We start from the raw sequence: 18,501 nt of genomic DNA on the forward strand, positions 1-18,501 counted from the left end.
TTCTATCTTAAACTGCTTCCGAGGGAGTTCTTTTTATAAAGGGATTTTCAATCTCAACAAGAGATGACTGTTTGCTTCTTTTTAAAGCGTTTGTGACCAAAATATCGGAATTAAGGTCAATATGCCAGAAGTGTAATATTAAGACTATAGCTCCTTCCAAAATAATGTTGTTAGTTGCAGCTAAAATGAACTGCAAATACTGTTTAATTCAACCGATATGGTAGCACTGGTGATATCGCGTCACCTGCGAGTTGCATACTTATAGGCAGTCACTATTTAGCAATAGGAAATGCAATTCTGTATGGTCGAATTCCTTATCCGCCAGAACAACAGAGTGACAAAACGAGACATTTTCGGCGAAGTTTTATTTAGTTGATTTTGACTCCACATGTTTAACCGTTATTTATTTACACACATAAGCTTACGTAGTTAAGTAGCGATAAAACCTGTATGTTAGTAAGCAATAGAGTAGTTTTGTTATCGGAAAATCTCTTGAACTTTTCAATATTCAAAGAATGCCTTATTTCTCCGTAGATATTTAAAGTAAACAGCAAACTATCAAACGAACAATATGTGTGGATCTGCGTATGTTAGCTGAAGAGATGGAGAAGAATTCGGAGCGGTATTATTAAACCTAAAAACAATAACCAGAATAAGAATAGTGTTAACTGATTACAACGTGATGTGATCGCTACCAAGTAGCGAGAGCTCGTGGGGACGAACAACGAAATTTGTCGTTTGGTTCATATATATAAAGCCGAAGATGCTTCTATAAACTGAGTGGCATTTGCAAAACTACACGTACATGAGAGACACAGAGGCTTTTAAATATTTTTTGTTACTTTTAATTTTATTTAGTATATTAGGCCTGGCAAAGCAATATTTTCTAAGCAAGAATTTAAACCAATGTAGGACAACGTGGTTGATTGCATAACTATTTTTCTCTTTTTGATTTTCCGACGGTACTACTCAGAATATTTCCCCTTCCTCTCAAAACTCATTATGTTTGTGACAAATGACTAAAGAAACAACAACATAAACTTAGCTAAAATATATATAAGTCCCAGCATAATTAATAGCAACACAACATCACTTACTAGCTGAAATCTCTATACTACCTATTTCTTACATTACCTTCGTTTGATATTGATTTTTTATTATATTTTCATATTTTCAATTAGACTCTTTACATGTGTAGAATGATAAACAAAAATTGCATTTAAATTTCGATTTGAAGTAACCAACACTATTTTAAATTATGAAAAGAAAACCCACCCTTCAAATTTTTTCATTGTAATTTAATTATGCATTAACTACTTTATTGATTATTTTGCTTGCATTACATAAATTCGCTTTGGTCAAGTAAAAATAACATTATCCCATTCTCCTTAACCTTACAATCGGCATTTCATACAAATTGTATTATGTACTAGTATGTTTTGTGATCTCAATGATGAGTATTGGTTAATTGAAATTTCTTTTAACATTTGAATTTATGTCATATTTCTGTATCGGAAAATGTATGATGATTTAAAAAACAAAAAACACTGAAACTAAATAATAATACACATAAATAAAAAAACTAAACAAATGCAAAAATAACTGTTATCAACGCTGAATAAATGAAATAAATAATGTAACTACTTGAAGTTCTCATTTCACGTCTGTACAAAGAAATCGGATCGGGTGTCAATTCGCTTTATAATTACATGAGTGTGCATGTAACCTTACCTGAAAAATATGACTAGAGATGAGCGTACATTTAATTCACAAATAGCATCGATTCTCTGCTATTTTCGTAGCGTCAGAGTGTCGCCTTTTTACATCAGTTGTCCGTGGGCAGATTTCCATGATGACATTCAGACACCTATTTTAGCGCCATGTGGTAGTTTGACAGGTCACAACGGTGAAGCTATAATGCCTAATATAGAAAAAATTCTTCGTTTGCAATTCGCATATCGATTTGTTTTCGCTGCTTTGCTTTCTCTCCCCATCGTGCACCGAAAGAAAGCTTAATCCCAAACTTTTTATAAAAGAATTTAAACAATTTTGAAATTAATGGCTCAAATTCAGCGATTGTCTGCCAATGATTGTTTCAATTATTACTAAGATTCAGCTTTTTTACTTAGGAAAGTACTATCGACTGATTTTAAATACAATATTACACGGTCGCAAAATATATATTCCAGTTTGGATTATAATCAACGATTTTGGAACAGACAGTGATTTATAAGGACTTAGATTTTAGAATGGATATGAAGGCCTCCGTAATGTGGTTAGGATTTATTTAGTTTGCTCTAGATTAATTGTTGAGAGAAATGTTTTCGATCCTTTAATCTTTGGTATAATCAACGAGCGAGAGCTCTTATAACTTCGAAGAAAGTTTAATATTTTCATTCATATTTAAATCTTTATGAGATAAAGCGGAAATACCATAGCAACTTAAATGTTTTATTTTCGTGTTCATCAATTTTGGTGTTTCTCTGTTTCTGTTAGTCTGATTTTAAGCGCCGCAACCTTTTTTCGATTAATGACTATAAATTTGAAAATATTATATTGGATAACGAAAGTGAAAGTCTTTGAAAGTATGAATAAAGTTCTGACACTTATTTAGGAATTAATATTCTTCAATTGTACATACAATTTCGAACATTACATAGAATGGGTCCTACGTAAGATATATTTACTGGGAGTACATTGACAGGCAGTAAGAAAGCACTAATTGAATGATTGGGCTGTGGAAAATACTTCAACTGTAATTTTAAAAATTTCCACTATGAAATATCAATTATAAATATAATAAAACTTGAGTAGCAAGTACCCGCAAATGAGCAGAGGTTAGGGTGAAACACAATTTGAATTGCACAAAAGGCATTTTTAGGTTTGGAAAAGTTCTGAAAACACGTACACTAATTAATATACATACATATATATAAAATGTAAATGCAAATAAAGAAACTAAATGTAACTACACGAAAGCGTAGAAATTCATGAAATACTGAATTATATACATACATATACGGTTGTGTCAAATTATATAAATAATTACGTACAGACTACATGTATAAGCATACATACATAGATTCATATGGTAAATACTTGTATGTAGGAAGCTAACATAACAAATATAGGATATTATATTATACATATTATATGTATATTGTATATTTTTTAAATAAGTGGTATATTGAACAAAACGAAAACACAAAACAAACTCTATACAAATCTCGATGTGGTCTATTTATCCTAAAAACATTGTTTGACGCCCTCAATATACTTACATATGTATATATAAGTGCGTGTACGTTTGTGCAGCCGTGTGTAAGTATACGAATTTGTTAAAGTTGTAAAGCAAATATGCAATATTAAGTAATATCTAATATTATAGTAACACAATAAATAGTTTAACTTAATTATACAAATTGAACATAACATAACTTTTGGCCTAGTAAGTGAACATACAGCAAATATTAGCTGTAACTGAGTATTATTATTATTTTACAAGAAAAAATTCAAAAAACTATTAAAAAAAATCTAGAAACTACTTAGAAAACTAATTAATGCTATAAAGTAATGAAAGACACTTGAGAATCTTGAATGAAACCAACAAAAACCGTTAGAGCTTAATTACTCGTATAAGTAATCAAGTAATCGCATGCTTACATAACCTCCCATATTTAAAATTATAGTTTTAAAATATTTAAAATAATTGGCAAATTTCCCACAATATAAAAATTAAAAGAAGCTAATCTTTCATTGAATGTTTATTTAAAATTTTCATTAACAATATTTTTATGTATTCATTAGGCTACCTTATTCACAGTATCTAAAGAAAAAATTTAAACGTTTTGTTTGGCCCACCCATTTATACAAATTGCAAACCCGAAGATTTCAATTCCAATTCAGAAACTTCATGTCTCACCATATTGCGACATACAATTTGAAAAGATAAACTATTCTGGGGATATATTTCGTATTTTCAAAAACTTTTAGAAATATAGCTTTTAGAGAAAGACTCAAAATAATTGGAAAATGTTTTCCGAGTAACCGTAGACACTATAAAATATATATATACTATAAAATATATATTTATAACAAATAAGTTCTGAGTCAGCAAGAATTAACTAAAACCCCAAACAGCGTGATATTTCTGTAAAAATTCAATGATGGCCACAACCTTTGGAGTTTACACGATGAATATCAAATTTAGATTAGACTCCATGTCTTCTTTCTAAATACAGAAAGTTTTGTCGCAGAATTTACCGCAAAGTATCCCCCAACCCAAACTAACCTAACTTTTATCAAAAACTTATCAGATAAAGCATTACCACTTGTAAAGGTGCTGGTTGAAAAATGTGAGACTGGGAGTTTTTTGGGATTTGACAAATAGCACTTTAAAAGCACTGTTTACCCCGTTTAAGAATCCTCTAAGTAAAGTTTCAGTGCATTTGCATATTATATTTATTATATTCGTATTACATATGTATGTGATTGTGTGTAAGCATGTGGTTGCTAATTATTATTTAAGCTGTTTTAGCTGTCTTCAAAAATGCTCCAAATTTGTAGGCAAAAAGTACGTTGAAACCATAAAACGAAATTGAAATAGAAAAAAAAACTCTTGTTGGCGACACAAATCGAAACTATTTGTGAAATTATAATTTGCATAAATCAATTATTTAGGAATATACTTATAAAATTAAGAATTATATTTAAATAATACTAAAGTACATGAATACAATAATTATATGCAACGAAGATTTATGTAAAATTATTGTGTAGATAGATTAAGCGAGCAAGGGCTGTTTAAATATGAATTTAATTTCCCATACCACAAATCATACAAACTGAAGTATTAAAACTCATGTTGACCGTTGTTTTTATTATTTATAATTTTTTCTGAGGAATGCAATAACTCGAAAATTATTATATTAGTTAAAGTTATATTATACTACGAGTGTGACAATTAGTTACAGCATACATTGATTCGCTGTCTATACAAATATGCTTTGTTCATAGAGACACTGAATCTACATTGAGATCAGTTCTAAGGTTGCGCCTGTTGTCTCTGAGGCTGCTTCACTGGTAGTATCTGTGGCGAGACATTGACACAGTCGATGCAAATGTCGAGTCCTGTTCAAAAGCGTCGGAAAGTTGGTATTTGAGTCATCGCAACTAGAAGAACTGGATTTCAAAAAGCAGACTTTAATCAGGGAACTTCCATATTATCTATTTATATGCGCTCCCACAACTGTATGCTGTATTTTAGCAATTTTTATCCGTACAAACAGATCTTTTTGGAAAAATATTATATTTTTTGGTTGTAAGAGCTATTGCTAATGTGAATTGAAGTCAATGTCAAACCGTAAGTTTCCAAATATACAAATGTAGATCACTGGAAAAAAAAATAATTATCAACAGTCAGGTTCGGTTGAAAGGTTGTTCCTAAGAGGGATCTCACCCAACATTATCAGCAATAGTTACTTACAGCCAACTTTTGTAATGTTTAAGTGTGTACGTATATATATATAAATGTATGTATATGTGATATTCGACCTTTTGTAAGTTGAAACATTTTTAGGCCATATTACATTGGCCGGGAGCAAAACAAAAAACAAAAAAAAACGAAAAGCTGTGAGGTTCATTGTTGTCTCTCCGTGAAAATTTTAAATATTTTCCTTTTTATATTTTTGAAATAGTTTTGGAATTAAATGATTTATTATTCCTTTGTAAATACAGTAAATTCTCCTCATTACTTATTCATTTTAATAACATAATACATATAATAGTTACATACATGTATATGACTTTGTTATCATTGAAAATGCATAAAGCGCTCTCTTTTATAAAAGTGTACAAATTGTATGTATGTAATTGTTTAAATACATACATATACACCACAACTGTAAGATATTTACGAGAAAATGATCATCATATACAAACAACTCTATTTTGATGCGTTTTATTATAGTGAACAAATGTAAGATTTGATTTTTTGAAATACATACATACATATATACTAACTGCAATACAAGTATTGATTAACTAAATTATAAAATAAAATTATTTCCATACCCATTATCCAGATTTATTAAGAGTAATGAATACATTCCGGCAAAAAATCGTAGTAAATGTAACAGAGATATGTATATGTAAGCAAGCCACCGATTTTCGCCAACGAGATTTGATTACCGAAGTCATTAAGAAAATCTACTGGAACAATATTATATGTTGTTGTTGCATTTTGCTGGCACATACTTAAGTACTCGTATGTGTATAAATCCATATGTATATTAAAAAGTATTTATTTTCATAGCAGTTAACAGCAGAAATCAAAATTAAGCACACATATACATAAACACATACATACACACATGTATGCATGTGTAAATTAGATTTGTATGAGGCGAAAAGTGTTTATATCATTTGGAAATTGGTATTCAAAATTGTTAAAAATTCAAATGAAATTGTAGCGCAAAATGGTTTCACCGAAATTGTTGAGTATTTTTTACTATATGTGTACGATATTTACTTAGTACATATGTATGTGCATATGTGTTTACATATGACAAAAACGATTTATTATTATTCGTGCATCCGCATATAGATGTGCTTATATATATATACAAATACCCGTTTATATACTAAATGCAATCAAATGCCAGTCAACGGATCGCCCGTCGAAACGTCGAAATACATTATTCGATGGCATGAAAATATTCCAAACTTCCTCTTCTTATAATTTCTTATTTATTATTCCTCCTCTGGTACACATAATAAGCGCTGATCCTTTTTGTGTTTATATTAACGAAGGTTAATATTAACTTCTAATTAAATTTGACAATGGAAAAGAAAAATTTACTTTCCACTATGTGCTTAGCCTAGCATGTCGAACCGATGGCAGCTTCATGTCTTATGTGCTATGAAACAATTTCTGCTTTTTCATCGTGCCAATTTACTTTCTTGTTTTAATAAATACTTTTCTGAAGGAGAATTTAAACTCATCATTTCTCATAAAAGAATTTCCATATATGTTATATCTTGCATGTTTCTTTTAATAACCTCAAATTCTCAATTCAAAATTGTTGCCCTTTTCGTTTCCGCTATAATTGCGTAGATTGCGCGCTTCAGGAAATCACATCTTAAGTAATGGTAACTGAAACATTTTCGTCACACTTAACTGTTTATTTTAAAATAATTTGTCATCCAAGCCTGCATCCAACTTAAGGAGCTATTATACCAGTGTGACACTTTCAAAAAAAAATTTTTTTATTTGATTTTTCCATAGCTTATATTTCCATAAATATCCTGTGAAATCGGGAAGGTCTTATCTTGAATAATTTTTGGATGACAGCGTTCTAAAGAGCGACCGCTCGGAGATGCATGCATATATGTATAAGTGGAACTTTAAACGCGTTTTTCTCAAAACGACATTTTTCAAAATTGCTGGCGTCATAACTCAACGACAAATTAAAACAGAGTATTTTTGAATACATTTGCTATACAATGACTTACGATCTTTTTGATTGATTGAAATTCTGTTTACTCCTGACTTCCACGTTATTGCGAGTTGCCTCAAACGAATTATGTGCACCTTCGACTTATCTTTATTATGACAGTCACAAAAGGTTAGGCATTATAAAATGTCAAATCCGAAGACAGATTCTTCCCAATTTTTTATTCTTAAGTTATTAGGCGAAGTAATAATAATATGTAGAGGGCACAATAGACCAAATATCTAAGTAATAATATGCTGTTGAGTATAAACATTATTCAATGAGACATGCTAGTCGTAAAAAACGACTAATGGATTTTCCAATACAGTATAACCTGAATGTCGCAGCCATTTTACGAAGACATAAACCATAAATTTGTATTGTTATGCCTCGTTTACACTTGCCTTTTTATGAAAAATATGTAATACTTGTCAATATATCTACAATTAACTCAAAAAAAGTCTATGTAAATATTTTTTTGTATTCGAAAAAGCATATTGCAGACAAAACCATATGAGAATGCATTGGTTTGACATGGCACACCCTGTATTTCAGTAAAATTTTTTTTTATTAATTCTCCGTTATTTTCTGAATTTATAAAACTTCCATTCCTTCAAATAAAAATTTAACATTCAAAATTTTGTGAATTGGTTTAATCTATAGCGATCACGTCTTCATTGATTATTTATATGATAATTGTTAAACATAAGTATATACATACGTATATACTACATGCGATCTTATCGAAAACTACAAAAATAATTAATTAATAATTTATTATATTGAAAAGTGTAAATGCTGATCTCTACTGTGTTCTATCTGATTAACGATAAAAAAATAAGTGAGAAAAATTTATCGAATCAAAAAATTACAAATATGGCATCAAGTTCAACTCATAAAAACCAACACGATTATTGCAAATAAAATATAAAAAAGTGTAATAAAACAAATATATATACATGCAAACATAAATATATACATAGCCATAAATATAGAGGTACATATATTTTCTCTTTTGAGACGAGATAGTTTTAAAATTGAGACAATGAATATTAAAATTGTATAATATGAAGCAGCAAACCAAATATTGTATTGTATTGTATTATACGAATATACCATTATTAAAATGATTGTTGAAATGTGAGAAATTATTGTAATTTAAACAAATAAATATACTGAATATATATAAAATAATAACAAAAATGAAATGTGTCTTCATAACATTAACAATGCATGACATACATACATACATGCATGCATATGAACTTCTAAAATATGTTAAATGTACTTGTCGCAATTTTCAATTAAAACGATAATACAGCGGCGATTGAATTTTGAAAAATCAAACACATTTATCTACGAGTACTAACGGTACAAGGCTGCACATGTTCATATACATACATATATGTGGTAATATATACTTGCATATGTGTGCATTATAGTGGTACAACCAATCTGTGCAGACTTCACTTGCAACGAACCCGATTTTCACACTCCACACGCCCACACACACACACTCATTCACTCACTCAAAATGCCTATGTCCCATGTATCAAGGAACATGCGCGTTGAAAGTGCAGAACTCAACTCGTCTACACCCATTTGAACTAAGTCTCCAATAATGAAAATCGAAAGCAAAAAAATAAAATAAAACAACAAAAAACAAAAAACAAGAAAAAACAGTTACAAATAAATATACAACTTATTTAGATGAAGTATACAGTACATACAAATATTTCCAGTAAATATGGTAAATGTGTCAGAAATTAACAAAATTAACAGAATTAATATATCAAATTAACTAATACTCACACAAGTGACAAAACCTAACAGATATTTGACAGTCACACATACATACTTACAACAAAGGTAAAACAAATATACAGATACATATGAATGTGCGATATTTGAAAGCACAAAATTTAAACGGAAATAGTAGAAAGGAAATGCACGAAATACTCGTACGTGTATGTGTGTAGTACAACGCGAATTCATTTCCGGCGCAAGGAAATCGGTAAGCGAGAAGACGAGTACGAAGTGTGACATGAAGAATGTATGCGCTGATGAAGCGATAAAGAAATTCATAGAAATATATATACATATATATATATATATAAAGTGTAATTATAAAGGCTGTAATTTTAAGTAAATACAATTAAATAAATTCGACACAAGAAGATAATGTTGAAAATAAAACGTAAATAAATAAATATAAATATACTGAACACGTAAAATATTGAAAAGAGATACATTTCACCCACTCAAAGAAATTACCTAAAATTAATCTTACAATAAATATACATATACTAAATATTTATGACAACTCTATGTATGTAATAATAAAATATAAAAAAGATAATAAACTAACACTAAATAAATATTCGTAAAATCATCTGAAATGCTTGTGTTTTATTTAGAAGTATTGGGGACTTGGCAACGAACGCACTCACCCCATTATAAACCTGTCGTATACTCCTATTATATACATACATATCTATAATACTCTGTCGAGAAAGATGGCCAATAGAGGCTGTGTGCGTTCCCGGTGGCGATTTTTAAGAGCAAAAGCAATAAGTTCCGCGATCTTGTAAGTAGCACCAGTATGGATACAGACGCTAGACGTAAAAGCATATGCTAGGCCAATAAACGCAATGCATATGCACTCTGCAATCCAAGTAATAAGTGCTTTCCGATTGATATCAAGTGATACCACTGAAGTTGTAGCTTGTTTGCCACCCATTGACATCCAGGGAGAATTCGCTCGATTAGACCAGTATCAGAACCGTCTGCAGGTAAAAAAACAAAAACAGGAGAGAACTAAGAGCCTTACAATAGTAGCAATCCTCATCAGAAGAGCGTTGGACACACATACTGATACCCGACATTCATTCGAGTATAAACAGACGACGTGGGAACCTGAATTTCTATCTAGCTCAAATACTCATACTTTAGAAAGTCTATTTTTCAAAATCATTATGTCGTTAGTACGTATTGTCAGACTTGTAGAATGCATAAAAACTCTGAACAAACATGTATTTTTTCACCATTTGCCACCGTTTTTATTCTCTTCAAAAACCAATCCAGTTAAACAATCAGGATAAAGAGACGAGTTCAAATCCGGGTGACTGTCTGTCCGTCCGTCAATCCTTCTGTGCATGCTGCAACTTGAGTAAACATTAAGATGGCGCAGTGGATCGCAGTAAAAATGTTTAAAAATTGGACGTAGTCCCGCCCTCTAATTGGTTTGGTATAGGACTGATTTTCTTCCTCCGCGACTGTACTTCGGAGCGGGCGCGAACTAATTGGACTCGGTAGAGGGCGTTCCTAGCTTACGAACGAGCGGCTGGTTAGTTGTCTCCGAGCATTTGGAGAGTCAGGACAAATATTTTCGCGCGACGTGTTTCTATGAGTGGTGCAAGCCGAAAATGCAGCGATTAAATTCTGTGTGAAACTCGGTAAATCTGCGACAAGGACGTTGGATATGTCAAACAGGCTTGGCCAGATGTTGCTTTAGCAAGTGTTTCGGTGGCACCAGGCCTTTTTAGATGGCCGAGAAAAGGTCGCTAATGAATACCGTGCTGGGAGACTTGCGACTTTGACAAACACCGACAATGTGACTCATGTGCGCAAAGTTTTGAAGTCAGACCGTCAACTAAGTATTATTTTAATTGCCCAAATGTTAAACTGATCAAAATCTGTGATTCATGACATTGTCCCAAAGTGCTCACTGACGACCAGAACTTGCGGCGAGTGGAAGCGTGAAAGTGACCCGCAATTTTTGATTAACGTAATCACAGGTGACGAGTCATGGATCTTTAAGTATGATCCCGAGGCAAAGAGGCAATTTCCGAATGGCACACGCCACAGAGCGGATCCAAACAGCATGCACCGCGGCTCTCAAAGCTACTACGGAGAATGCCTTCCGTGACGCCTTCAATGCTTGGAAATCGCGTTAGCAGCACTGTATAGACGCTGAATGAGCCTATTTCGAAAGTTTTTAAAGAATTGCTACGATTCGTTCAATAAATTTTTTTAAACCAACTCAGTCCTATTACTTTCCTACAAACCCTTTATAGCTTCGAATATTATGCACGATTTCACCTGTTCTTTTGCGACTCGGTCATATTTTATAGATTTCCATCACGTTTCCTCGACAAACTTTTAAATAGAAAGGAATTAGCATTCAGTGCAATAAATGTTCCTTTCATCCATAATAATCGATCAAAGTTTTACTAAATAAATTTTCTCACGTTCTTCTTATTTGAATATTTCATAGAACTTGCTTTCGACGCAATTTTGGTCATTTAAAATGCAATTCATACCGTTTTAATTTCTCATTTCCAGAAACATGTGTATTGTAGTTTTTTTCTTATTGAAGTGGCAATCACGCCAACGACTTTGGCTCATTTCCAAAATGCCCATTAATCGACGACCAGCCTTCGCCAATTGAAATTTATTTCTGTGTAAATTACATTTTATATAATAGTTTGAATAAAATATATATATACATAAGTATATGCATTTATAATTTTCAGTAGAAATAAATAAGTGGCTGAAATTGAAAAATTATGTATTTCGCCGCATAAACATTTAGTGTAATTCTGCCTCAACATTAATATTTTCTTGAAGGCTAATCATTAATTTCTAAGAGTAAGGATTGTAACATTAAAAAACTATGAACCGCTACCACCATTGGCGGCTCAATTCGCGCTGGATGCGCCACTTTGATGCATTATCATAGGACCTTATAATCTTGGTAACCAGTTTCATCGCTGCGCTCAAACCATTTTGAACTCTCAATGAAACTACTTATGTATATCCGTTATGATTTTTGTGGACAACGATTTAAGACTTGGTGCCTGGAGGGTTCCAAGTATTTTATGTCGGGTTTGTGATAGAGCTGGAACTATGACCAGTATCTACTGGTGATTCGAGAATACGAGTGTGAACCCAACCTCTGCCTTAAGGAAGATTAAATGCAAAAGGAACATAATAATTGAGTTATATTTAGTAAAATAATAAAGATTAATATATATATGAGAGAATAAATATTTTTTTATTGAAGGAAAGTAAGGAAGCTGCATTATGCTCAGTATATCTTGTAAATATCAATAATATAAGTTGGAAGGAACTCGTTGAAAAAGTTACTACTACATATTTGATGAGAGCAACTCTCGATGCGAATTGTGCTTAAGTGCACCAACACAGCTCCTGACAAGGTGCAAGCCTGTCCGCAATCTTGAGTTAGAAGTGGTATAGTTATGTTAAGAATTAGCAGGCCATAACCGCATTGATCCGGCGTTAAAGTGTACCTATTTTCTTAATCTTTCATTAGTACGTGGGAGCTTGACGTCACATATTGTTCCACATACACACAGTGTGAATGGCAGAGATTATTGTAACAGCAAGTGTTTACATATATTTATATGTGTCAATTGACATTAGAGTGAATATGTGCTTAAGTACTTTGAACGTAGCGACTTCCATTGGCCTACAATCCAAATCACACCATGAGCATGTGCAAGGTGTACGCACACACAGGCGGTTATTGTTGCTCATTAGTTGGCGATTAAATGAATTGAAGTGTTTCGTATGGACATTTACATGAAGCGTGCGCGTACTTTAACACATGCACCCACACAATTAAATATATCAATAAGGCTGAGTTTGTGTTGTACTTGCGCTTTTTGCAGTTTTAACTGTACCAAAACAAAAACAAAGCAATAAATAAAAACGAAAATATTTCAGTGTTAATAATTTACTAATTAACTAATTGAGTTGCGACATTAATAACTAATAGAAGAACACAAGCGCACATCTTATACTAAATCCGCTAATCTAAAAATTCGTTTTTTTCGGCCGAGATCAGTGTGCTCCATCCGTTGATGTCCAGAAGTTTTTATTGTAGTACTGCATGCGAATTTTGGCGGGCAGGTTCTGTACTTTGTCGAATTCACAGTTTTTATGTATTTTCACCATTCGTCCATCGGTTCCGGGCATTGTGCGCCAATAAACTGTCTGCATTGCATTTCGGCCGGCGATGTAGCGTGTGGTGGCACCGACAAGTGAATTAACGTTTTTCGCAGACATTTTCGGAAAACTTTGTTGTTTTTAACTTTAAATATGTTTTTGTACTAAATAAAATTACTTAGTGCGACAAAAGTAAGTTGAGTGCTAATATTCTTGCTTTCGATGTTCACGACAATCTGTTGAATACCCGAGCTGGTACAATCTTTATATAGTCAGTCACTTAAGTGCCAAAGTCTTAGTTCTCAACTGTCGCTTTGTTTTATTGTTGGTTTTTACTAGTGATTGGAGCAGCAATCAGCTGGTGGCCTGTTGGCTCTTATCAATTTTCACTTTGTTTGCAAGTGTGTGTGTAGTTTGCAGTTTTTTTTTTTGTGATTTCAAATAAACGTTTATGGTGTTATTGAATTATTGTGTTAGTTTGTAGTTTCTAGAGATATCAGTTTCGTGTAGTGCTCATACGAGTGGTTTCAACAAGAGCATTGTTATCTTTTGTTTTTTTTTTTTTAAACAATTTGAATCGTTTACTTAAATTACTGTTATAAACTATTTTTTTATATTTTGAAATACCACTAGTTTTGAAATCGCAAAAAATGTACTTTCATTTCTCAAGTAAGCACTAATTCAGAAGCCCGACTAAACTTGGTCAAAGCTTCACAATTCTATAGAATGGGTAAATAGTTGAATTGGCCATAATTATAAGATTTTAAAGTATTTTTTATTTTTAGTACTCAGAAAAAAGTTCACCTATGGTTATAATATTGTTTTTGGATTTGATATAATTTTAAGCAGAAAAATCTTCATCGCTGAAAGCCACCTTTTGCGGAGGTTCTCCTGGCGACCGGCTACGATATCAACGGAATCCAAAATTTGTCAAAATTAATCGCCGAATATGAGAGTCAATTCTGTAAATGTGGATATATTATTTTATATTATTTATTTAATAAAATTCCTATTAAAAAAATCACAAAATAAGGTGCTTTTTCTGGCTTGCAAATGGATATAACCGCGTAATGACGACTTAACTTTATTTTAAGTGAGTAGAAGTATACTTTATATAGACATATTATCTAGTAATACTTGAAGCAACATTGTGAATATCTTATGTCACACATTATAAATATTTTATTTGTAAATATCACCATCACTTTAGTTACATCATCCAGGATGTAGAATAGGAGGTAGCATTGTGAAAGCTTGCGTCATCCTGTGTTAATAATATTTACATATATAGCGGCAAACCGTTATCTAGTAAATAATGAGCTTAAAATATATGTATGCACTCACATATGCAGGTACAAAGTACATTGTATGTATGTACACATGTATATGTAGAACAGTGTTCACTTACACGAATTTACAATGAATTATTTACTGCGCTTAATACGCATTGAATCGCCATTTCATTCGCAAACGTAAGCCATGTTTTGTTTAATCGCAATCATCGATTACGTCAAAGGCTTCTTGGGCGCATGTTCTATCGATATACGAGTACCGTGGAAAAATATTTATTAAAATATACATATATGTATGTATGTAAGTATGTTCAATCACTTTAAAAACATCAGTAAACAATAATCATGGATGTAAATAAATAAATATGTATGTACATATAGTATTTTATTAGTAGCCACAGATAAAATACTGCGTTTTACAGCTTGTCTTATTAGTATTGGCGCATGCGTAGTAGTAATTCAATCCAGCACTCGTTTAATAGTATATATGTAAGTACATACATATAATTTATTTAAACAGATATTGGCGCTTGACTCACCAGCTTTTCATACGTAGTATAATGATTGATAACAGTGTTGATCGGCAAGTCTATTGATGATACTCGTATGATGTTACTTACAATTTGTTAAGCCTGCACTTAAGATCTCTCAATTGATTGCGCCGTAAGCAAAGTGGTGCTTTTAGTAAGTACATACATATGTATTTGAATTGCGTGACAGTTGAGGTTTTCTGTATCTCGTACCTGGGCTTTAACGAAGTCACAGGCCCCATAAATTGCATTGAGATTCTAAAAGTTCTGACAAGAGACAAAGGATCTAAGTATAACAATATTTTATCACAGACGTTAAAATCTAAATGTTAAATTAAGTAAAACGTATTCTGAGCCTACAATAAGAACAAAAAAACTTTCCAAGAATTATTCAGATTAAAATCATGCAAAACCTGATATACAAAGCCAACAGTTGAAAATATTTTCTGATACCAAAACCAGCAAGGTTGAGAATAATGGAGATTTTAGAGTGCAAATCTCGATCGAAATCAAATCAAAAAGATTAGCAATAGATTACTTCTAACATAGTAGTTTCCTTTCTAAAGAAAAAATGCTTCTCAACAAATCTCTTTGCAGAAAAGACATACATACAAACTTTGAGAACCACAAGACGATCACATGATTTCATCAATTGGGTGAATTAGTTCTGGATTTGTTCAAGCAAAATTGTAGGCATAAATTATTAAAATATCGTTCTACGTGTAGAAGTGGTGAGGTGTTAATTTTATAACTTCTACTTCAAAATCTTCCTTTAAAACATGTTTTGTTTTACTTATTGTTGCTGTAATTTCAAAAAAGACGCTTAAAGCTCTAAATATATCTGTCACATAATAGAAGTACAAGTGCTTATTATTTAATTTGTAAACAAATAATGGAAACAAGTTCAAGGGTTTGTTATGCATGGACGTGCACGCCCCTCGCACATGCTTATCGCCGAAGATTTAGCATGTCTGCGAGCTTATCAAACAATTAACTGTGACTTCCATTGGGAACACCTCGTATTTATTTGCTTGTTATTACTAATCGCACTTGAGGTTGTCAATGCATAAAGTTCTTTTTCTTCATCAGTCAAAACTGATAAAATTCCAACACATTGACATCTACGAGTACATGTTATACACAATATTATGAAATTTTAAGTCTATGTAGGAAGTGTTATAATATAAAATTAATAAATTATACCCAATGCACCACTATTTGCGATGATATATTGTACAACTAATAACAAATTTTAAATTCTGTGGCTATTCGGAAGAATAGCTTAACTGTGCGATTCTGTACTGTGATACAGTCTCAAGTCTCTAAATTTGAGATTTTAAGTTAGAGACAATTTTTCAGACTTGAGACGATTTTGCTATTCTGTAAGTGGCAGTCTCAAAATCTATACATATGTACATATATACATTTCATTATTCAGAGATGTTTTTATACTTGAATGAAAATAAATATGTCGATGACAAATATCAAATTTTCTATAACATAGTCAAAAAACGTAATTATCAATAAAAATAAAAATATATGTTGACTTTGTTTCATAATATCTACGAAATTGGTTTATTTTTAACCTTTTCATGTTTGAGTTGCTTACAAAGTATAAAAAACGGCAATCGGTTAATATCTATGATGATCTCTATTCAGTATATTCAAAATGACAGACAAGAGTTCTTTTTAGTTCTGTGATCTGCTAACTATCAGGTCTCAGTCACAAACTAGGTTTCAGTGCTAACTAGTCACAAATTGAGACTTTACCTCAAAATGTCTCAAATAGAGATTAGAGACTGGTTACAGAATCCCGCTATAAGAGAGGTGTGCTATGTATATTGCTAATTTTCGACTTTGTAAATCGCTTAAGATACCATCTCCTTTCCATTTTAAGTTTAGTTTAACGTTTATTTTTCAATACTTGTCTTTACTTTTACAAATGAAACTGGAACAAATTTGTTTGAATTTATTTATGAATCACGTACTGTCAAAGATAAGCCCTTCATATAAATTAAGAAACATGTAAGTTTATTAAAATAAAAGTTTAACAAAATCTTTGCTTCATTTTAATAATATAAAAATTGGAAAAATTAATTAAGTAGAAAAAATATAAATCACCATAACGTGCGTTGGGTTTAATATATTTGCTTTGAAAATAATTAGGACAATGTACAATATGTATATGTATGTATCATACCAAGAATCATCACGGTGCCACATGGGCTACCCCAATAAACAGAGTACTTAAAAATATATTGGCTTAGAGCTTAAATCGATTATACACTACGCGAGAATTGTTCGAACATAATTTCGGTCAAAGAAGTTGTGATGTTGAACCTTACTATTTACCATATTCTATGAGACCAAAAACAAACGTATGAAATTAATATTCTATGAAATATTTATCAAATGAAATAAAAAATAAAAAAAAAAATATAAAATTTCGTCTCAATACTTTTTTTAAAGTGGATTTGACAGAAAATACGTTGGTTCGTGAAGTTACTAATGAATGAAAGCGAGGGTTTCGTTGGCAATTATTGTGAAAGTTTAAGAGTTTCACATAGCGTGTTGCAATCGCCGCCCTTTCTTTATTAATAACTAGAGGACCCGTCCACGCTTCACTGTGGCTGATACATAGATAATACTACTACCATCTATATGATTTCTATTAGTTGGATTATAATTATTAGTTAATGAGATATAATATTTTGTGAAGAAACTTGTGTTAGTTTATAAAAAAAATGGATCATAGAGCATTTCGTGTGTTAATAAAGCATTTGGCTTTTTGAGGAAAATACCGTTGAATTTGGGCTCAGGGAAATCCACCGTTGAAAAGATATTTGATAACCTGGAAACAGGTGAAATGAGCAAAGTAGGTGTCTCGCAAGTTCATAATCAAAGAAAAACAACGAATAACTGATTCTGAGAAGTGTTTAAGTGCTCTCTAATCGGAATAAAGCCGAAATTTTTCATCAGTGATAGAAACATAACTCCATCCTTTCCCACTGGAGTCCAATAGACAGCCAATGTAGTGGACTGCACATGATGAACCTGATGAACAGGGGTGGAAAAACGAAAAAGGCGGCGGGAAAGGTTATGTATGACATCAGTCTTTTGGGATGCACGTGGTATAATACATACTCAACGACTGATTACTGAGCCATAGAGCCATATAAATATAATTTTTGTATTTATGAGTTGTATTAAATTTTG

At 31.7% G+C, this 18,501-nt stretch overlaps 2 protein-coding genes across 3 annotated transcripts in view; one reads left to right on the forward strand and one right to left on the reverse strand.

Moving 5' to 3' along the window:
* The window catches only part of LOC105232639 (protein boule), a 35,467-nt gene extending 26,272 nt beyond the window's left edge, over positions 1-9,195 (forward strand). For both annotated transcript variants that reach the window (XM_029552992.2, XM_011214409.4), the window contains exon 9: positions 535-9,195. In XM_029552992.2, the coding sequence (XP_029408852.1) occupies positions 535-542 (8 nt within the window). In that variant the 3' untranslated portion in view covers positions 543-9,195. The remainder of the gene's footprint in view (positions 1-534) is intronic.
* Positions 9,196-13,235: 4,040 nt separating this feature from the next.
* On the reverse strand, positions 13,236-13,715 carry LOC109579995 (uncharacterized). The gene has a single exon (XM_019992650.3). It carries the CDS (start codon positions 13,581-13,583, stop codon positions 13,359-13,361), a length of 225 nt encoding a protein of 74 aa, XP_019848209.1. The 5' UTR covers positions 13,584-13,715; the 3' UTR covers positions 13,236-13,358.
* Positions 13,716-18,501: the final 4,786 nt, after the last annotated feature.

The sequence above is a fragment of the Bactrocera dorsalis genome, chromosome 5, assembly GCF_023373825.1.
Source record: "Bactrocera dorsalis isolate Fly_Bdor chromosome 5, ASM2337382v1, whole genome shotgun sequence".
Taxonomy (NCBI): domain Eukaryota; kingdom Metazoa; phylum Arthropoda; class Insecta; order Diptera; family Tephritidae; genus Bactrocera; species Bactrocera dorsalis.

Excerpts from the sequence above, each read along its gene's own strand:
- LOC109579995 (XM_019992650.3), bottom strand. The coding sequence starts at position 13,583 with ATGTCTGCGAAAAACGTTAATTCACTTGTCGGTGCCACCACACGCTAC.